The 22,150-nt window shown below is 42.2% G+C and overlaps 2 protein-coding genes and 2 pseudogenes across 2 annotated transcripts; 3 read left to right on the plus strand and 1 right to left on the minus strand.

Annotated features, from left to right (window-relative positions):
• The first annotated feature begins 2,624 nt into the window (after positions 1-2,624).
• On the plus strand, positions 2,625-5,665 carry LOC114765820 (UDP-glucuronosyltransferase 2B1-like). The gene is made up of 2 exons (XM_028956284.1): positions 2,625-4,177; positions 5,632-5,665. The coding sequence occupies exons 1-2, from the start codon at positions 2,724-2,726 to the stop codon at positions 5,663-5,665; spliced, it is 1,488 nt and encodes a 495-aa protein (XP_028812117.1). The 5' UTR covers positions 2,625-2,723.
• Positions 5,666-10,761: 5,096 nt separating this feature from the next.
• Positions 10,762-12,775, plus strand: LOC114765744 (UDP-glucuronosyltransferase 2B15 pseudogene; annotated as a pseudogene).
• Positions 12,776-14,200: 1,425 nt separating this feature from the next.
• LOC114765696 (UDP-glucuronosyltransferase 2C1 pseudogene) lies at positions 14,201-17,936 on the plus strand (annotated as a pseudogene).
• A 659-nt stretch (positions 17,937-18,595) lies between these two features.
• LOC114766278 (calcium homeostasis modulator protein 6-like) lies at positions 18,596-20,342 on the minus strand. The gene is made up of 2 exons (XM_028956954.1): positions 19,485-20,342; positions 18,596-19,387 (listed from the first exon to the last, which is right to left on the minus strand). Exons 1-2 carry the CDS (start codon positions 20,019-20,021, stop codon positions 19,244-19,246), a joined length of 681 nt encoding a protein of 226 aa, XP_028812787.1. The 5' UTR covers positions 20,022-20,342; the 3' UTR covers positions 18,596-19,243.
• Between the last annotated feature and the right edge of the window lie 1,808 nt (positions 20,343-22,150).

The raw sequence follows: 22,150 nt of genomic DNA on the forward strand, positions 1-22,150 counted from the left end.
CCTCTGACTTCATGCTTGGTTTGTGCTCTGACATGAACTGTCAACTGTGGGATATATAGACAGGTCTTTCCAAATCATAAACTTTTTTTTTCCCATGTGTTATTCCCACACGTGGACTCCTATTAAGCTGCAGAAACATCTGAAGGATGATCAGAGGAAACAGGAGGCACCTGAGCTTGATTTTGAGCTTCATGCTAAAGGTTGTGAATACTTGTGTACATGTACTTTCTAGGTTTTTTTATTATTTAAAAAATTAAGGTGTTGTGTGCACAATTGTTGTGTGTAGCTAAAAAATAATTCCATCCATTTTGGAATAAGGCTGTAAGATAACAAATTGAGGAAAAAATGACTCATTGTAAATACTTTATGGAATGCATTGTAAATTAATGAAGTCATGCAATTAACTTATTTTATATCAGAAAATAATTATATTAATAAAACCAATAACCATTTATTCCAGGGTCATGACTGCCAGAGCCCATCCCATGACACTGGGTGCAGGGGAGGTCACCAGCAAGCTGCAGTGCAAATAGACCATCCACTCATGAGCTCACACCTCTGCTAATTCTCTTTGTGTTTGTCCCTTTGGAGGACATTAGAAGACCACAGAACCCAGAAGAACATGTGCCTAAACAGAGTGAGCATAAAAACTCCACACAGAGAACATGCGAAGCCACATTGCTAATCACCGTGCAACCCAGGCCTCTTGGAATATATAATAAATATAATAAAATATAAATATAATAAAAAAAAAAGAACTGTTGTTTTTATAAGATCTATTTGGGGTGAAGTGAGTGTAACAGGACTTCAGTCTAATTACAAATATAGATTAATTTAGCTTGTACTCAACCTAAAAAAAAATTAAATTTTGACCAGTATTCCAAGGGTAGTGTCTCTTGTATTGTAAGATAATTACCAAAGTTTTGGAATGAATTTATTACTCCACAGCCTAAAACTATACTTGGTATCATCCTGTAATCTGCCCAGGTGTGTTCAACAAGACACCAAAAGTCATAGATCTTAGAATGGATGGTCCTAATATAGGCTCATAATCTCAAGTTATAGTCCATTTTCTTAGTACCATTTGAAAGTTCTTGGTTCCCTTTACAACACATTAAAACTATATTCTTTCTGTTTTAAGGGTTTTCTCAAGCCTCAAATTGTCAAGTTTTCAAAAGTTGTAATGCTTAGATTTAAATTAAATATGTACACATACTCCTTAACAGAGCAGCTTACCAATACCAGCCATCTAGAGCGTGTTAAAGAGTTATATTCTGGACAGAATGTTTGTTTAAGAAAGAATGTCCCATATAGCATAGTTGAATATTCACCCACATATACTGCCCCACTGCATCTTCCCTTAGTCTGATCCATCTCAGATGCTATCTCTCTATTTAACCCTTGATCCCTGGAGACTTTAGCTTTGTTTAAACAAGTTGACATACTAGCAATTGGGGTATGTGCTTTAACTTCTCTCTGTTTAGTTTTTCTTTGTGGGCCTGTGGTGTTCTAGAGGTTAAGGAAGCAGTGTGGTGTAAATTTGCTCAGCAAGTAATGACCTTCACCATTGAACATACAATACCAGTGAAACGTTTGGACACTCCATCAAATGTGAGAAGCATATTTAGTATTTGTAGCAGGTGAAAGTGAATAATGTCTTTTTACCCTCATGACAGTTTTTTTCCTCACTATTGTTAAAGTAAAAAGGCGCTCCATGAGTTGCTCACTGACATGAGTGAATGATAAGAAATTGTAGGAGGAACAGTGCAGGAGGAACGCATTTTCACGACTTTCATGGAACAGGGGTTTTACTTATAACAAAAACATGAAATATGGTACAAGTGCACACTAACATACAATGACCCAACAGTGACTAGACAAGATAAGGCTATATTTACACATATACATCAGGTGCACACAATCAAGAATTAGGATGATATAAAAGTCACAAAACTCTGGACCGGCATATGGAGCCGTGGAAGTGACAACCGAGACAAAGCATTCAGCATAAACCTTCAGGACTGTTGGAAACCATCCCCGTTGTCTAATTTAAGGTGGTCAAGAGAACAAAAAGTGTGAAATGCTGGCATCACAGCAAAAGCTCTCTGCTTTATAGAGTATCATAACCTAATGTGTGTTTTTTTGTATTACTGTGTATTGTTCTATAATGTAAAAATTCAAGAGCCTAAATGAATAGGTGTTCATTTTGACTGGTGTAAATATGGGTTAAATGCATTTGGTGTTCTTGTCTGGTCTTTTGTTCTTTTTTTTAACCCATATTGCCACATCTGTACACATCTGGAACATTCATTTAGGGAACAAAGTCTTGCGAGGTCATGGTGAAATCAGACTGGCATTGATACAGTGACTGGTGGAACTGATAGCCACGCCTCATCTAGTTATTCAGTAACTAACATATATGACTGGCTGTCTTTTTTTCCTGATTTTAATGTTACAGACAAGAAACTCATTTTGACTGACTGTGTTATTCAGGTAAGACGTCTTGCATGAGTTTATTAAATGCTGTAAAGTCAGAGTGATATGTTGATTTTAGACTGAAATGGCATGTTACTGTCTCCCTATCCTGCAGAGATATGGCAGCATTTTTTCATCTGAAGTTCATCTTATGCTCCCTTTTCGTGGCGTTGATTTCCACTTTTCATCCTGTTTGCCAGGGAGGAAAGGTGCTGGTGGTTCCTTTGGAAGGAAGCCACTGGGTGAACATGGACATTCTGGTCAAGGCTTTGCACAGCAAGGGACATTCAGTCAGTGTTTTGCGAGCCAGCAAGAGCTGGTACATCAAAGAAGAGTCCAGCTACTACAACTCCATCACAGTGTCTGTGACTGAGGGTTTTGATGAGGAATTTGTGATAAAGGCTCTTTCAAAGCTATTTTCTTTTTTAAGGAGCGAGACCTCTCTTTTAAAATTTATTAATTTCCAGTTTGAAATGTTTTCAACAATGTCTTCTGCTCATGCAAGGGTATGTGAAATGATAACAAACATGATTGAGGACAAAGGCTTGATGAAAAAACTCAATGAGAGTCAATTTGATCTGGTTCTGGCAGATCCTGCGTGGGGTGCTGGTGCAATTCTGGCCCATTATCTTCAGATCCCTCTAGTATTTAACGTGAGGTGGACCACAAATGGGGAAGGGCACTTTGATATTGCACCTTCACCCCTATCCTACATACCATTAACTGGGTCAGGGTTCTCAGACAAAATGACTTTTACTGAGAGGGTAAAAAACATTCTACACTACTCGCTTCTGAAATTACAAAATAATGTATTTATTAAACCACAGTATCAAGCAATCTGTGATAAATATTTTCAAACAAAACTCGATTTCACTGAGCTTCAGCAAGCAGCTGATATCTGGTTGATGAGGGTTGACTTTGTCTTTGAATTCCCACGTCCCACCATGCCCAACGTAGTTTATATGGGTGGATTTCAATGTAAACCCTCAAATCCTCTTCCCCAAGACCTGGAAGTTTTTGTCCAGAGCGCTGGTGACCATGGCATTATCATTATGTCACTTGGGACTTTTGTGGGACAACTTCCAAAGGATGTAGCTGCTGACTTAACGGATGAAATAGCTGCTGCTTTTGCTGAGATGCCCCAGAAGGTCATTTGGAGGCACACTGGGGACAAACCAGCAACCCTTGGTAACAATACTTTACTAGTCAACTGGTTACCACAGAATGATCTACTGGGACATCCTAAAGTCAAAGCATTTGTGGCACATGGAGGAACCAATGGAGTCCAAGAAGCCCTGTACCATGGTGTACCAGTCGTGGGACTTCCTTTGTTTTTTGACCAGTATGATAACCTCTTTCGGCTACAAGAAAGAGGAGGGGCCAAGATTATCCCTCCTCACATACTGGATAAGACTGTGTTTCTTCAGGCTCTGCAGGAGGTTCTTCATGATCCATCCTACAGGATGAACATGCAGAGGCTCTCCAGGCTGCACAAGGACCAGCCAATGAAGCCTCTTGACCAAGCTCTCTTCTGGATTGAGTTTGTAATGAGACACAAAGGTGCTGCTCATTTGCGGACAGAGTCCTACAAGATGCCCTGGTACTCCTACCACTCACTGGACGTCATAGGGTTCTTAGCAATCATGGCTTTCACTGCTGTTTTTTTTACAGTTTTCATTGTCCGATGTATATGCTGCAGGATGTGTCTGAAAAGAAAAATGAAACGGGAATAATATCAGCATTCTTTTTTTTTGCTATCTTAATGAGCCAAATAAATTCAGTTATCTGTACCTGTTTCCTGATGTCACTTTATCCAACATCACTCCAAGTTCCAGGAAAACTTAACATGAGTATTTGCTCCATAATCAGTCTCCTCTGGAGGCACGGGGGCTTCAGGGCACCCCTCCCGTGTCCTCCCAGTCTGCATCCGTTGGGACTTAGCAGGCCCTCTCCCAACATATCCTGACTGGCCCTACCTGCCACCCTCGGGACTCAGGTGCATACTGTCCCCCTGGAGGCTGACCAAGGCCACTGCCTGACCTGCCCTCCACCCCGGCTACCTGGGGGGCCAGCCCCGCATTGCAACTGTTATTGTCTTCATCCCTCCAACCACTCACCCACAGACTGCCCCGCTTCCGGGTTTCACGAATTACACTGGGGCAAATCGCTTTGACGTGACCCTCGCCTCGATCGTGAGGTAGCCTTTGCTCAATACTTCGTTGATGTACCTTTTGTCAGAAATTACAGCCTCAAGTCTTTTTGAATATGATGCTACCAGTTTGGCACGCCTATCTTTGTCCATTATTTGGCCAATCCTCTTTGCTTCTCAAGTTTCATCAGGAGATGTTCAATCGGATTCAGGTCTTCAAGGACATTCACAGTGCTAGCCCATAAACAGAATTCAAATTGGCGGTGAAGGTTGGACATCAGAGATTGTGTTGACCTTGTTCATATGACTCCATTAATGATTAGCAGTGTATTAAAACTCTTCTAATGTTACTGAAACAGAGGAATGGCAGAATAGAAAATACAGGTTACACTAGATATTAACCGTTTCTAATTTATTAAGACAGTAAATTACTTTTGCAGCTACATGGAAATATTATGTAAAAAGGTACTTTTTCTGTCACCTCTAATATTTTAGCTTTGACGTAATGTAAATAAACAGGTAACAGCCTGTTTACATTGTCAGTGTTAAAATATTAAGAGTATGGATGCACTGAAAACTAGCTGTTTGTTTAATGTTTTTTCTCATTTCAGTAATTACAAATAAGTTTGCTATTTTAAACTACGCATTCTAATTTATGCTTATGAGTAAATCGGGTTTTTTTTTTCTTTACTATAATTCTACTAACAGCGGCTTTGTTTGGTTTATTCACATTACTACTAAAATATTAGGTGTGAAAGATTACTTCAATTATTCAAAGATAAGCCAGTGTTTACTTTTTTCAGTTACTTTTTCAGAATGATACCTCATTGAAGCGTGGGGAAAGTATAGTATAGACCAGACAGTCCTCTATAATGGACACGTGGCTCCCAAAAATGTTACCACAAACAAAATCACACTGTAAAAAAAAATTTAAGACAACTAGATGCAATGCAAGGTCACGTTCCCATCTAGGGAACAACGTGAACGTGGTGGATGGGGACAAGAAGCCTGATCAAGCCCACAAAAGTGAAACTGAAGTGATTGTCATTGTAAAACATTACAGCACAGCACACAGTGACACAACGAAATGTGTCCTCTGCTTTTAACCATCACCCTTGGTGAGCAGTGGGCAGCCATGACAGGTGCCGGGGGAGCAGTGTGTGGGGACGGTGCTTTGCTCAGATCGGAATTCGAACCGGCAACCTTCTGATTTAAAAAAAACCCAACCCAAAACTGAACTAATGTTCATTCCAGCAGATTCTTCACCACATCAGGATCTTGCTATTTACCTGGACAACTCGCAGCTCTCTCCTTCTGCAACAGCCCGCAACCTTGGCATAACAATAGACAACCAACTCTCCTTCTCTACTCACATCAGCAATCTTTCCCGCTCATGTAGATTCCTTCTCAGACAAATCCGCCCTTATCTGTCAACACAGGCCACCCAACTACTGGTTCAGTCCTTAGTAATCTCAAGTCTGGACTACTGCAACTCCCTTCTAGCTGGTCTACCACTATGTACCATCCGACCTCTACAACTAATACAAAATGCAGCAGCACGACTGATCTTCAACCTTCCCAAATTCTCCCACACCGCCCCTCTGCTACGCTTCCTCCACTGACTCCCAGTAGCTGCACGCATCAGGTTCAAAATACTGATGCTGGCCTACAAAGCCAAACATGGAGCAGCCCCATCCTACCTCACAGCCCTTATTACACCTCGCACTGCACCTCGTATACTCCGAGCCTCCAGTACTGCTCGCCTGGTCCCTCCTTCTCTGAAGGTAAAAGGAAGACATTCATCTAGACTCTTCTCCAGCTTGGACCCTCGGTGGTGGAATGAACTTCCCCTCAAGGTCAGAACAGCTCAGTCACTGAGCACCTTCAAACGACAGCTCAAGACCTTCCTCTTTAAAGAATATTTCGATTAAATTGTAACTTTCTTATTGTCGATCTTGTGTACAGAATCTACAACAGAGTGAATAAAAAGATTGTATTCATAGTTGGGGTCCTTGTGAACCGGAATTGATCTCTTCATCGATGGTAACTTCGAGCGACTTACAAAGCACGTTGTAAGTCGCTCTGGATAAGGGCGTCTGCCAAATGCCATAAATGTAAATGATTACTTCCACTTCCTTAACCGCTAGGCCACCATTGCCCCAAAAATGTGTTTATTTACAGTAGTGATAAGTACACCACCGTAAACCCCTCAACCAAACACACACACACACACACACACACACACACACACACACACACACACACACACACACACACACCTACAACTATATGCAAACTAACAGAGAGGTAGTTAGTGATGTTACGGGACGTACCGAGGCTTCGGAGCGTGTATCGCGTAGTGGAGGGGGAGGGGCTTGCTTCATCTAGGGGTGGAGCCTAAAAGGATGACGTCCGAAGCCTCGCTGCCAGCTGTACCACGTGACTGCGTCGGGAAGCGATTTTGCCGCGAGGTTTGAGGCGATATAAACCCCTCAGGCTCCATTCAAAATGTGGGGTTTTGATGGAGAGTTGCGGTCAGTTCAGAGTTTGGATAGTTTTACTAGTTTAAATACTAGAGTTTGGATAGCGTTTATATAGTTTGGAGATAGAGTTTAGAGAGACAGAGCAGCGTCATGGAGTCACGGAAGACCCAGAATGTAACAGCAGATACCACTGTGGAGGTCCAGCGCTACCTTTCAGAGCCGAATATAAGCAGGCTGGAAAACACTCTGGAGTATTGGGAGGGGCAAAAAGGACTGTACCCAAATTAGTATAATCTTGCTCTTGCGTTTTTGTGCACGCCGGCATCTTCTGTGCCATGTGAAAGGGTGTTTTCAGAAGCCGGAGAGGTTGTCAAAAAAAGGAATCGCTTAAAACCAAAAAAATTGTTATTTCTGAATAGAAATTCCACTGTTCTGTACATCATTGTCCAAGTTACACAAGCATACAAGACTTGCCATATAATCTAATGCTACCATTTTGTGAAAATACTCACACAGAATACACTCAAATAGTATTTTATTATACACATATGTGAACAATTATTTGGTCATACATGGTTTGTAATTATACACCTGGCCAGTAGGTGGTGTCGTGTGCACATGAAGCTTCGAGAAATGAACCCTTTCTCGAACCATTTGCCTCATGAGGCTTCATCTCACCATCACTAGAGGGAATCCACGCACATACAAACACATGAGCAGAGGAGAGTACACAAAAAGGGAGCACAAAAACAAGCACTATCAACTCCAAAAAACTCCAAAAACACTAAGCCGTTGACTTCCTGCTTCAGGCATCTTCTTATGCTGGCAGTGGCAGATTAGCCACCAGACTGTGGACGGACCAGCAATCAGACACACACCTAAAAAGGAAAGGCAAAACACACACACTAACACACACAGAATGGCAAGCAGAGATTCCCCTTGTACTACTCCCTGGCGCAAGGCACCCAGGAACGTAACTGCATTTTTAAGTTAAGTACATGGGAGGGAAGTTGAGGGAACTTAAATTTGTATGTTTTCCCAACTTTGTTGTTTGCGTTTTGTCCAGAGAGAACTCCGTATATTGGAATACAGTGGTCATCAACCCCAACACAAGACTCTCCCATCTTGGCAATTCGGGGCATTTGTTGGCCTTTTGCCCCCATGGTGATTGTCCTTGTATATGAGGGGGAGGCCACAGCTTGGCGATAAAGTGGGGGGGTCTTCATTAACAGATGTTAAGTCATGGACCTGAATCTCCCATCTTTCAACCTTATGAACTGAGGAAACAGCTACCAACTTCTTGTACCCTAGTTTTGTGGACATGAAATATATTTTTTATATTTTACAATGCAGGAAAATCCAATATTTCAGAATATTTTCAGCCGTATTAGGTCTGCTCCTCACCTTGCCAAACAGACCAATCCACAGCAGCAGAGCAGGGGTGAACCTATATTAATGAAAGTGATGCAACTGCTCAAGGTTTGCCAGTAGCCAGGATATTCTGTTGTATTCATTACACTGTTTTACTGTACCTTGTACACATCGGGCTGAACTCCATCTGTGTCATAGTGACTGTACCCTCGACATTGACCTTTATTCTGCATGTTTACCATCCATTTTTAACTTTTGCTAAGGTACAGTGGGCCAGAACAGCAAGTGCAAACACTATGTACATGTACACACACTAGGTGTGTCTAACTTTTGTTAGAGATAGATTTACATGTTGGGTTTCTTGAGTTTTTTCTACAAGCCATTGACCCTGCTGGGTTACCGTGGTTCACTATTGTTTAACCATTTACTCTGTAATAAAACACCTATGCATGGATGCTGTTTGTTGATTTCAGCTCAGCATTTAACACTGTCATCCCCTCTAAATTAATCACTAAACTTAGAGCCCTGGACATAATACCATTAAACTGGATTATGGACTTTCTGACCAGCAGACCACAGCATGTCAGGCCACATCTGCTCCACTACTGTCATGCTCAGCACTGGTGTACCACAGGGCTGTGTGCTGAGCCCCTTCCTCTACTCCCTCTTCACCCACGACTGCCGATCTGTGTATGGATCAAACTCCGTTTTCAAGTTTGCAGACACCATGGTGATAGGTCTCATCGACAACAATGATGAGACCTACAGGAAGGAGGTTCAACATCTGGCCACTTGGTGCACAGACAATAATCTGCTCCTAAACACCACCAAGACCAATGAGCTCATTGTGGACTTCAGGAGGGAGAGAAGAGGCTCTCATGATCCCATCCACATCAATGGGATGGCTGTGGAGCCTGTTACATCCTTCAAGTTCCTGGGGACTCACATCACAGAGGACCTGTAGTGGATCACTAACACCTCCAGCCTGGTCAAGAAGGCTCACCAGCGCCTCTTCTTCTTGAGAACATTATAGAAGATCCAGTTATCCACTACCATCCTGGTGAACTTCTACCGCTCTACAATAGAGAGCATCCTAACCAGCTGTCTCACAGTGTGGTATGGAAGCTGCACTGTTGCTGAGCATAAGGCGATTCAGCAGGTGGTGAAAAACTGCCCAGCGCATCACAGGGACTCCACTTCCATCCATTGAGGACATCCAGAGGAAGCACTGTCTGCGTCGAGCTCGCAGTATTCTTAAAGACTCCTCCCACCTGGCCCACAGACTGTTTTCTCTCCTGCCTTTGGGCAGACACTTTAGGCTACCACGGACAAGAACCAGCAGACATAGGAACATCTTTTTTCCCAGAGTTGTCTCCTTGCTGAACTCCTCTGCCCCCCATACACTCCTGATAATCACTGTACTACCCATTTTTGCACATTTTTGCACATAATCATTGCACTGACATTTTTATAATTATGTTCATATTTATTTTCCATCTCCTGCACATATCACTTTATGTATATGGTGGCCTAGCGGTTAAGGAAGAGGCCCCGTAATCAGAAGGTTGCCGGTTCGAATCCCGATCCGCCAAGGTACCACTGAGGTGCCACTGAGCAAAGCACCGTCCCCACACACTGCTCCCCGGGCGCCGGTCATGGCTGCCCACTGCTCACTCAGGGTGATGGGTTAAATGCAGAGGACAAATTTCACTGTGTGCACCGTGTGCTGTGCTGCTGTGTATCACATGTGACAATCGCTTCACTTTTTCTTTTATATACATAACTTATTTGACCTGTATTCTGCACTTGCTGCTTATTGCACTTCTGGTTAGACCTAAACTACATTTCATTGCCATGTACTTGTATCTAATCTAATAATTACCCTCAGTAACTTTCTCCTTATCCCACCAGAAGGTCACATCTGACCAAGACCAGGCACAAACCACACACAGGATTTTGAGGGTACACCATGCAAACGATAAATTCGATTTTTAATTAAGTCAAACAAAATGACTCATGTCAGAAAAGCACACATTTAAATTTTGTATAGCATCGAAAACAAATAAAAATATTTTAAGCCAAAACCAGAAAATATGCAAATAGATTTAATAGATTTTTGAATGTACTACATACAGTATTAGAATATGTTTTAAAATGGGTTCATGCAGTCACTTCAGGACATCTGAATTAATGTGTGTTTCTTTAACAGTGTTCATCACTGGGGAGATGATAGCCATGCCCCATCTGGTCATTCAGTAACTGTTTAACTGTATGTCTGTTTAACTGTTTCCCTGGACGTTACAGACAAGAGGATCATCTTGGCTGGCGGTGTGATACAGGTAACCAATTCTGCTTATCAACATTTCTTAATTACTGTCATACCAAATTTTAAGGTTTAGAATGGCTTCTTACTGTCTTGTTTCTTATAGATATGGCTTCACATTTGAAGTTTATCTTATGCCCCCTGTTTGTGGTGTTAGTACCCACACTCTATCCTGTTTGCCATGGAGGAAAGGTGCTGGTGGTTCGTTTGGAGGGAAGCCACTGGGTGAACATGGACATTCTGGTTAAGGCTTTGCATGGTAAAGGTCATTTGATTTCTGTTTTGCGAACTACCAAGAGCTGGTACATCAAGGAAGAGTCCAGCTACTACCACTCCATTACAGTACCTGCGACTAAGGGCCTTAATAAGGAGTTTTTAGAGCCACTAATTTCAAAGTTTATTGAATATGCAATGAGTGAGAGCACTTTTATTAATTCGATAAAGTTACAGATGGAATTGTTTGCAGCGAAGTCTTCTGCTCATGAAATGCAATGCGAAATGTTATCAAGCATGTTTGGGGATAAAAACATGATGAAAAAACTTAATGAGAGTCAGTTTGATCTGGTTCTTGCGGATCCTGGATGGGGTTCTGGTGCTATTCTGGCTTATTACCTACAGATCCCCCTTGTATTTAATGTGCGGTGGACCACAACTGGGGAAGGGCACTTTGATATTGCACCTTCACCCGTGTCCTACACACCAATAACAGGAACAGGGTTCACAGACAAAATGACGTTTAAACAAAGGCTTAAGAACATTCTACACTACTTTCTAACCCTTTACCAAAAATATGTTTTGGTTAAACCAAAGTATCAAGCAATCTGTGATAAGTATTTGCAACCAAAAGTTGACTTTTTTGAGCTTCAGCAAGCAGCTGATATCTGGTTGATGAGGGTTGACTTTGTCTTTGAATTTCCACGTCCCACCATGCCCAACGTAGTTTATATGGGTGGCTTTCAGTGTAGACCATCAAATCCTCTTCCCCAAGACCTGGAAGTTTTTGTCCAGAGCGCTGGTGACCATGGCGTTATCATTATGTCACTTGGGACTTTTGTGGGACAACTTCCAAAGGATGTAGTTGCTGATTTAACAGATGAAATAGCTGCTGCTTTTGCTGAGCTGCCCCAGAAGGTCATTTGGAGACACATAGGGGACAAACCAGCAACCCTTGGTAGCAATACTTTACTAGTCAACTGGTTACCACAGAATGATCTACTGGGACATCCTAAAGTCAAAGCATTTGTGGCACATGGAGGAACCAATGGAGTCCAAGAAGCCCTGTACCATGGTGTACCAGTTGTAGGGATTCCTCTGTTTAATGACCAACATGACAACCTGATAAGGCTACAAGAAAGAGGAGCGGCAAAAATTGTCCCCCCTCACACTCTGGATAAAACAGTCTTTCTTCAGGCTCTGCAGGAGGTTCTTCATGATCCGTCCTACAGGATGAACATGCAGAGGCTCTCCAGGCTGCACAAGGACCAGCCAATGAAGCCTCTTGACCAAGCTATCTTCTGGATTGAGTTTGTAATGAGACACAAAGGTGCTTCTCACCTGCGGACAGAGTCCTACAAGATGCCCTGGTACACCTACCACTCACTGGACGTCATTTTTTCTTCATTGTGTATAATACTTTTTACAATAATAACTTTTATTTTTGTGACAATAAAGTTGTGTTCTAGACTATGTGCTAAGATGAAAATTAAATCTGAATGACTGTTGATTTTGCCATCAGTGCAGACTACATTAGGTATGTCAAAATTTTTACCTTGAACCTTGCTCAGGAAATTACTTGTACAAAATTTTACAGCCACCACCAATAATTTGCATAATTCGATTTATAATAACATAATTATAGTTATAAAACATGAATGTGAAACATGAATGAAATATGTAGAATGAATCAAACCTGAATGTGAATTTACATGTCATGTATTTTGGGATTATGCAATAAAGAAAAACACTAGCCCTATATTCACCTCGCTTAATGCTTCCCTCATTAGAAAAATGATCATTAGCTGTACCTCTATGTTAAGAATGATTGAAAAAATTATGGATTTTACATTATATTCTGAATGCCTTACAATCAGTAGTTACAGAGACAGTCCCCCCTGGAGACACTCAGGGTTGACACTCAAGTGTCTTGCTCAGGGACACAATGGTAGTAAGTGGGGTTTGAACCTGTGACATTGTGGTCTTCTGGGTCATAGTCAAGTGTGTCACCCACTAGGCACTAGCCATTTTTATATATATTTTTTTTAATTAGAATTTTGCGTTATTTTATTCACTGTTAATACAATCATTTGATTTTGGGATGAGGTCAGATGAGAATTCTCCCACAAGGAGACCAGGCACAAGACTTCAGATTGTTAAAACACACAGAAATATTCTGTAAATGATCATTCATGAGATATAATCAGTATGACAAACGTTGTTGCACCCGTCAAAACAGAACAAGGCCATTGGCGGACGTAGATGAATCAGTCTATTCCCAAATGTTACCCGGACAGGCAGATAGACTAATATTTCTTACTGTAACCTTGTCACCAAGACGCAGAGACTATATGTGATTTCAAAATATCCACAGTGCAATTGCTGGATTAATTTTTCCAACCTATGGATTTGCTCCGGTTTTTAGTTTTCAGATGTGTAGGCGTTCAATTGCACAACATTGACAAATTGTTGCATGAATAGAGAAGGAAACACTGAGCTGTAACATGCACAGCTACAGGGCGTGGGGAACTTCTCTCATGCTATTCCTATAAAGAGAGAAAAGACAGAGCTTCAAATTTGATCTTGATATATATTTACTACTTGTGTTATCTCATAGTGTTCTACAGTTTTACACATGGCAAAAAAGTGTTCAAAATTGAATAAATAAATCCGATATAATGAAATAAAAAAAAGGGAACAGTCAATCTGCATCATAATGCGGTGTGAATTTAAAGGACTTACAATGAACAGCTTTTTAAAAGAACGGTTTTCATATCATTACAAACAAAAGCAAAGTTTATTTACAGCACAAGCTGCTTTTATATATCACTCTGTTATTAATTCATATGGTTATTTATCTCATTGTGTCGTGTGCACTTATTTCATTTGTAACACTTTCATATTGTATGTATTCCGGCGTAATCAGAACAGTATTACTGTTCTTTCGTTTTTTCTAACGAAGTCGATTTCCCTTTAAATGGCGGCGCGCCGCGCTTGTGAACATGCCCCGAGCCGCAGCCCGCCCTGCGTACCGCGCCGCGCCGCGCTTGTGAACATGCCCCGAGCCGCAGCCCGCCCTGCGTACCGCGCCGCGCCGCGCTTGTGAACATGCCCCGAGCCGCAGCCCGCCCTGCGTACCGCGCCGCGCCGCGCTTCTGAACATGCCCCGAGCCGCGGCCCGCCCTGCGTGTCGCGTCGCGCCTCCTGGAGCCCGCGGGTTTCCTGTCACTGAAGGAGAAGGCGACAGTTCCGGGGAGCGACTCGGCTGGATTTTAGACCTTCTGCACCGCTGCCTGCAGACATCACGATATACACGACGCGTTGGTCTGCCGCTCGGTAATATTCGTTTAAAATACATCGATAATCCTGTTAAATCTTTGCCACGTTACAGCCAACTCGATTGCTTTGTGCAAACAGCCTTTAATGTGGGTGATATTAAGGCTGGGTTTACATATACACTACAGTTTAAATAATACTTGTATAACATAATTTATGTAAACATCACATTATGTACAGTACAGGCCAAAAGTTTGGACACACCTTCTCATTCAATGTGTTTTCTTTATTTTCATAACCATGGTAGATTGGTAGATTCTCACTGAAGGCATCAAAACTATGAATGAACACATGTGGAGTTATGTACTTAACAAAAAGTGGAGACCTGGACTCCACAGTCACCGGACCTGAACCCAATCCAGATGGTTTGGGGTGAGCTGGACCGCAGAGTGAAGGCAAAGGGTCCAACAAGTGGTAGTAGCCTAGTGGGTAACACACTCGCCTATGAACCAGAAGACCCGGGTTCGAATCCCACTTACTACCATTGTGTCCCTGAGCAAGACACTTAACCCTAAGTTGCTCCAGGGGGACTGTCCCTGTAACTACTGATTGTAAGTCGCTCTGGATAAGGGCGTCTGATAAATGCTGTAAATGTAAAGTGCTAAACACCTCTGGGAACTCCTTCAAGACTGTTGGAGAAGCATTTCAGGTGACGACCTCTTGAAGCTCATCGAGAGAATGCCAAGAGTGTGCAAAGCAGTAATCAGAGCAAAGAAACTAGAATATAAAACATGTTTTCACTTATTTCACCTTTTGTTGTTAAGTACATAACTCCACGTGTTCATTCATAGTTTTGATGCCTTCAGTGAAAATCTACCAACGTAAATGGTCATGAAAATAAAACACATTGAATGAGTAGGTGTGTGCAGACTTTTGGCCTGTACTGTATATAAATAGTCCCGTTTTTAAACACTTAGAAGATTTATGTACTGGTTGGGAGTTGGGAAGTTACCACAGGTTTGGCCACACCTTCTGTACAGAGGCTGTGAAGGTTATGGTGGAGCTTAGTGAGATCACCGACACGACTGAAGGTCAAGCAGCATACAAAACATCCCAGAAATGCATCAGCGTGGTAGTGTGTGTTTGAGGGGAGTTCGAGAAGGCGTTCCTGGTTTTATTCGTTTAATTGGTGCTGGGCGTGAGTCTGTTTGTCCGGCCCTTGGAAGGCAGCTGATTGGTTCTTAGTTGCTGGTGCACAGTTTGACCTTGTCACTAGTACTTCATTTGTAAGCCGCCACCAGGACACGTGCCATTCACCACTAGACGTAGCCGGGTGTCTCATCATTTGGTAATTTCTGTTTTTGTTTTTTTTTGTTTTTCTTTTACATAGAAGCATTTTCATCTGGTGAAGGACACCATGAAACGTGCCACCGCCTTTTTAATTGCAACCCTACCCATGGCGTTCCAAGTTGTTGATAGTGGAAAAGTCCTGGTGGTGCCACAAGACGGCAGCCACTGGATCAACATGAAGGTTTTGATTGAAGAGCTCCATGCACGAGGCCACAGCATAACGGTGCTGCGCCCGGCAGACAGCTGGTACGTTCTAGAGCACTCGCCGCACTACAGCGCCGTCACCATCGACGTGCCCGGCGGCGCGGACGAGGCCTTCTTCCGGGCATTCGTCTCCCAACAGCTTCAGATACAGAGAGAAGGAACCTCGGCCTGGAACAGGTTCCGCCTGGACATGGAGCTCAAGGACAGGTTCTCGGAGATCCACAGGAACGTTTGTGAAATGGTGGCTCGCGTTCTGGAGGACCGCGATCTGGTGCGGACCCTCCAGGACGCCCAGTACGACTTGGTCCTGACAGACCCCGCCAGCGGGGGCGGGGTTATACTCTCGCATTACCTGCACTTGCCTCTTGTGTTCAACGTTCGTTGGACCGTCCACGGCGAGGGCCATTATGCCATCGCTCCATCTCCTCCTTCATATGTCCCCTTCCCTTCAACCAAATTGACCGATAAAATGGACTTTTTTCAAAGGGTACGCAACGTCCTGTTTTACTCTTTCCGGATGCTTCTGTACAGGAGCACTGTTGGACCTCATTACTCGGCTCTGTGCAGGAAATACTTTGGTCCAGACGTGGACTACTTTGAGTTGTTTCAGGCTGCTGATATTTGGCTAATGAGAGTAGACTTTGTCTTCGAGTTCCCACGTCCCACCATGCCCAACGTTGTATACATGGGCGGCTTCCAGTGTAAGACGGCTCAACCCCTTCCCCAGCACCTGGAGGACTTTGTACAGAGCTCTGGTGACCATGGTGTCATTATTATGTCACTGGGGACACTGGTGGGACAGCTTCCTGGTGATCTAGCAGTCGAGATAGCTGCAGCGTTTGCTCAGCTGCCACAAAAGGTCATTTGGAGATACACTGGAGACAGACCATCTACGTTGGGTAATAATACCTTACTGGTGAAGTGGATGCCACAGAATGATTTACTGGGACATCCAAAAATTAAATTGTTTGTGTCTCATGGGGGAACCAATGGCATTCTGGAGGCTATTTACCACGGCGTTCCCATAGTCGGCATACCTCTCGTGTTCGACCAACCAGACAACCTTGCTAAAATGCAAAGCAGGGGGGTTGCAAAGGTGGTGGACATTGCCACTTTAGACCGAGGCGTCTTTGCCCAGACGTTGAAAGAAGTTCTCCATGAGCCGTCTTACGGCACCAACATGCAGAGGCTCTCCAGGCTGCACAGGGACCAGCCAATGAAGCCTCTTGACCAAGCTCTCTTCTGGATTGAGTTTGTAATGAGACACAAAGGTGCTGCTCACCTGCGGACAGAGTCCTACAAGATGCCCTGGTACGCCTACCACTCGCTGGACGTCATTGCCTTTTTATCAGCTTTTGTTGCAATATCATTCATGGTCGTTGTTTGTGGCCTCAGATGTTTTTGTTGCAAATTGTTCAGAAAAAGGAAAACTAAATCGGAATGAATATTTGAATAAATAAATATTTGAGAAATGCATGCATTGAGAAATACATGAACATATGAAATATGTGAAGTTGCTCTCAGCAACAGGACTGCATCTATGGGACAAAAAATATTCCAACATGTTGTGAAGTGCTACCAAGTGCTACCTTGGTTTGTGTTACCTTTTGGATGGTGTAGGTGGGGCTACATCATGACGTCCAATTTGTACATCTTCTGAGGAAACCTTCTTCCTGATTTTGCCAGCAAGGTTCCTTCACTTCTCTGTTTCGCTCTGTTCTCTACACTGCGGCTTGTGCACTGGTTTGCCACTGGGTCCTATAGGCATGTTCATCATTTCTCGTACAGGCCTCTGCATTTTAATTCAAGTTTGTCATCTTTCTGCCCATTTAAAAAAATAATAATTAAAATAACAATATGTTACTAACATTACCTGTTACCTGTAACATTACCTGTTACTGACAGTGTGTTTTTGCTTATGCAGAATTTTGTTTATGCAGAATTTTCAGTAGAACATGAACAGTTTGCTCTTCTTAAAGGTCCCCATTTATGAAAATTTCACAGATTATTTAACATTAATACGAGTTAGCCTTTCTATGGTCCTGCAGTGGCTATAAATTTGACCATTCTGCTTCACCATTCAGAGAGCAGCAGCTCAGATGGTCGGATCTGGAATTTGTCCCCTTATGTCGTCATAAGGGGAAAGGTTACCTCCCGTTTCTCATGCTTTGTCCACCAAGAGAATTTCCCACCCCTCCCCTAAAACATTATCTCCACCCATCGTCATGGCTTCCAAACATGCAAATTATTAGAGTTTCTCGATGATTGGATTTAAAAATATGGATAAAAAAGGCCGCTCTCCTCCTTATATGCATTTAAAGCTACGCAATCTCATTGTGTGACTGGCTGAAAGTGGCTGTAATTCTGCACCAAGGCTGAATTTCGGAAAGAGACTTCAGATATAGCATTAGGGGACCAATAAGACCGATAAAAACACCAAAAAAATCAATTATAATAGGGGACCTTTAAAATATTTTCAGTTGTTTTGAATGTACTGTGCACAAGACATGCAACATTTCCTAATAACAAATGATCAAATGAGCATATGAGATTTCTAACCATTCCTTTTCACTGAACCACATACAACAATCAGTTAAAAGTGACTCATTGATGTGCTAAAATGTTGTACGTAACTTTTTAATAAATGATATTAAGATTTAATTTTCTCACTACACACTTCATGTAAGTTATATGTTATCAATGGAGGATTACTGTTACATTATGACAAGAACCAATGCCTTTGAACCTGGTCTCAAAATTGTCCATTCTGTTCTCACAACTGGCTTTGTGGTGAGTTTTGTGTGTCTTAGCTTCTAAACCTGTGCGTACAAGAGATCATCGTTTTTTTTATACCAGTGAAAAATTTTCTGTGGACACACAGACTGCAGTAACACCGACCAACCAGCAGAGGCTCCCATCTGCAAATTTAAACTTGCAAACCACCCCTGAGAGGGTTAAACGGGAGATTCCGGTGATGTGAATTACAAAGGGGAGCATTTGCACAGGTTCTTTATAATGCAGCGGCCAAATACAATCTGCTTAAACATCTTATAATAGAGAATAACAGAAAGTAAAATCGTATTTCTCTGGTCAGTTAGAGCTATGCTTGTCGTGAATATCATGATCAGTTAATTTTTTTCCCCCTTGAATTTAGGATGTCAAAATAAGAAATTTTTCACAAATCTTTAACTATATTGTAACACACATGCAACATCTTTTAATAAATGAGATTCTTATCAATTATCCTGAGATTTACAAATGATTACAATACTGTGAAACAACAAGACAACGTATCAACTGTGGCTAGGTCAATAAATTATTGCAGCATAGTAAGTAGATGGATAATTCATTGAGCACTGGAGCGCTTTACAGTCCCGTGGTGTTGAAGGGTGTGTGAGGTCAGTGAGAGGACGAGCCCGTGCTGTACATGGTCATCTCCGCTATGTTGGCGTCGCTGGCTTGCAGGTCCTGCAGGCGGCTCTCTCTGATTACATACACTATCAGTCCCACACAGATGAGAATGAGCAGAGCTATACCTACTACCTGAAACCAGGAGACACGCAGCATTGGTTAATGGTGATGCATCGTATGGCTATCCATCTTAAACAGTAGCAAAAGCCTCGGTTCAACCTTCCCTCACCTGAGACACAACGAATAATTGTTGGGAGCGAATCATCAGCTCTTTGGGGGCGACATCGTCCTCCTTAATGGGCTCGCACCACTTTTGCGGAGCCGCTTTGTCAACAAGGACAAACCTCCCCTCCCAGTCCGTCATTGCACAGGCGAAGTACTGGCCGTCCAGGAACAGGAGAATCAGCCACACAACCGCTGGGACAAAGCTGGAGAGGGACACACTCTTGTAGCACCACGTATCACACCTGCACCCTTGGAAGATGAGCATCAGCGTGAAAGCCATGACGGCGGGGATGATGAAGAATGCGGAGGAGAAGACTCCGTTCCAGCTGGGGTTGCAGGGGCACTCGAACTCCAACTCCACCAGCTTCTCCAGGCCCATGAGAATAAAGCCGAAGGCCACGTTCGACACCAGGGGACTGTTGCTGAGTTCATTCTTCAACCTTGTAAGCCATCTTTGTCGACTTCCCATACTCAGAAAACAGACCTCGGAATGAGAAGTGCGATGGTGAAAGTCCCACAGGCAGCGGCGTTGGGAACACATTGGCAGTAGTCCAGTGATGCGTGATTAACTCTGATCCTGTCCAAAGTTTTTCACCCCCTCAGGCAAAGCGCCACACTCCTCGTCCCATTGGATTTGGACGAAGGAGGGTGTGTCATGTGCCTTTACCTCGCTCCAAACAATTGGCTCACAGCAAGAGGGTGGGTGGAACTTTGATTTGAACGTGTCCTCCTGTGGACGTTTTAGTGGGAGGCATAGAAATTGGAGGGAAACTGTTTGGCAGGCCATTGGACAAGGGGGAAGAGGGAGAACTTACTTATGAATTTACTCAACTTTAGAGGAAATTTAGATTAACTTGTAACCTTCTTATTGTCTGAATTATGTATAGAAACTACAACAGAGTGAATAAAAAGATTGTATTCATAGTTGGGGGTTCTAGTGAACCAGAATTGACCACTTCATCGATGGTAACTTGAAAGCACGTTGTAAGTCGCTCTGGATAAGGGCGTCTGCCAAATGCCTTAAATGTGGAAATAAAAATGAGAGTTGAATAAAAGTTTACATTTGTAAACTTTTATTCAACTCTCATTTTTATTTCCACTCAAAATGCATAACTCATAGTTTTACATGTTTTACATGTTTATATGTTACATCTTGTTGCCTTGATGGTTTGCAGTTTATAGAGAATATGTGCAGAAATGAGAGTAACGTTGAATCACCACTTGCAGGATTCTAGGTCTGCATTTTGATAGCACTTATGTAAGTAGTTAGGTGATTGTACATGTATCCAGGACAGTAATTAGTCTTGCTCTTGGGAACAAAATTGCATCTGGCTTAGGTCTAATAGTTTTTTTGTAATAGTTTTTTTCCAACTGAAAAACAGGAAAATAAACAGAAGAACTATATTACTAATAAAGCTAAAAAGGGAAAATTGGTTTATTTCCAAACAGCCCATATTTCATTTTCTGTACAAATTACTGAACTAATTTAATTGCTTATTTTATGCCTATCTCTTTTTAGACTTCAAGATATTAAACCCACCACAGTCGTCTGACCTGCTGGTTACTGTTAGATTAAAATGTTAAATAAAAACATATAATATTATAGAATGGAGAAGCAAACAGACAAAAAAAATTTTATAAATGTTTTTAAGTTTCTCCGAACTAAATGGACCACATGAAAATAATTACACGTATGTATGTATTGCAGTTTTACATTCATTACATTTTTTGCACTAAAACTAATACCTTCCACCAATATTCTTATAGTCTTTATGTGCTCCAAATAGACACTTCACAAAGTAACCATGTGAAGGCGCTCAAACTATGCCAGTGTTTCTCGGTTCTTGGGATTAATGGGAGCCATGTTGGGAATGTGGATAATAACGGTCTCCGTTATCCTGGCTTCTGTACTGTAAGCAGCTCAGTGTGGGCAGGTTTATTGGCAGGCTATAAATACAGCGTTCTGCCTAAAAAAAAATCTCTCTTTCTCTCTCTCTATATATATATATAAAATTCTAGAATGCATGCATAAATATTTATACAAAAAATATCTAAAATATATATAAAAGAAAATTGCATTCTAGAATGATGAAGATCTGATTTCCGTGTTACTGCCTAGGTATGATTTTGTACCTTATGCAGCTAATTTCTGACATTCAATTTCTATCGCAGCAAAGTGGGAAAAAATAAAACCGAAATAAAGGGGCGTCTGAGGTTGAAAGGTGACGCTTTGAAATTAGTTTGAAACTCTTTTAATTGAATAGTAGTCGAATGGCATTGATTTCAAGGGGCGCTATTGCGCAGGACTTCACGCAGAATTGATCCTCGTGAACTCATGTTGCCATGTCCGCTTAATTTAGGCGACATCCATATTAATTAAATTATAAAAACAATAAAAACGATGTTTATAAACCAAGTTATACATTTTTGCAGTGTTTGTTTAGAAAACGTACTTGCTCACTTGGTTCTGCTATTTGTAGGTCAGACAATGTCCGGCCGAAACTTGTCAACTATCTCCACCTGTCCCACACACACAAAGCCCACAATAAATGACGCATATTTAAGGTCGCACAAGAAAAGTTGCATGCTTTTGCTCTCATTTTTGAAGAGCGATGTAGCGATATTTGTGATACTGTTCCGGGCGGACCGTGTTAGACGTTTCTCTCGCGA

This window comes from Denticeps clupeoides, chromosome 16, assembly GCF_900700375.1.
Source record: "Denticeps clupeoides chromosome 16, fDenClu1.1, whole genome shotgun sequence".
Classification (NCBI taxonomy): domain Eukaryota; kingdom Metazoa; phylum Chordata; class Actinopteri; order Clupeiformes; family Denticipitidae; genus Denticeps; species Denticeps clupeoides.

Bases quoted from the DNA above. Each gene is read 5' to 3' on its own strand.
- LOC114766278 (XM_028956954.1), bottom strand. From the start codon at position 20,021: ATGTGTTCCCAACGCCGCTGCCTGTGGGACTTTCACCATCGCACTTCT. The intron at 19,388-19,484 runs GTGAGGGAAGGT...TCCTGGTTTCAG, and splicing joins AATTATTCGTTGTGTCTCAG to GTAGTAGGTATAGCTCTGCT.
- LOC114765820 (XM_028956284.1), top strand. From the start codon at position 2,724: ATGGACATTCTGGTCAAGGCTTTGCACAGCAAGGGACATTCAGTCAGT. The intron at 4,178-5,631 runs GTGTCTGAAAAG...GGGGACAAGAAG, and splicing joins CGATGTATATGCTGCAGGAT to CCTGATCAAGCCCACAAAAG.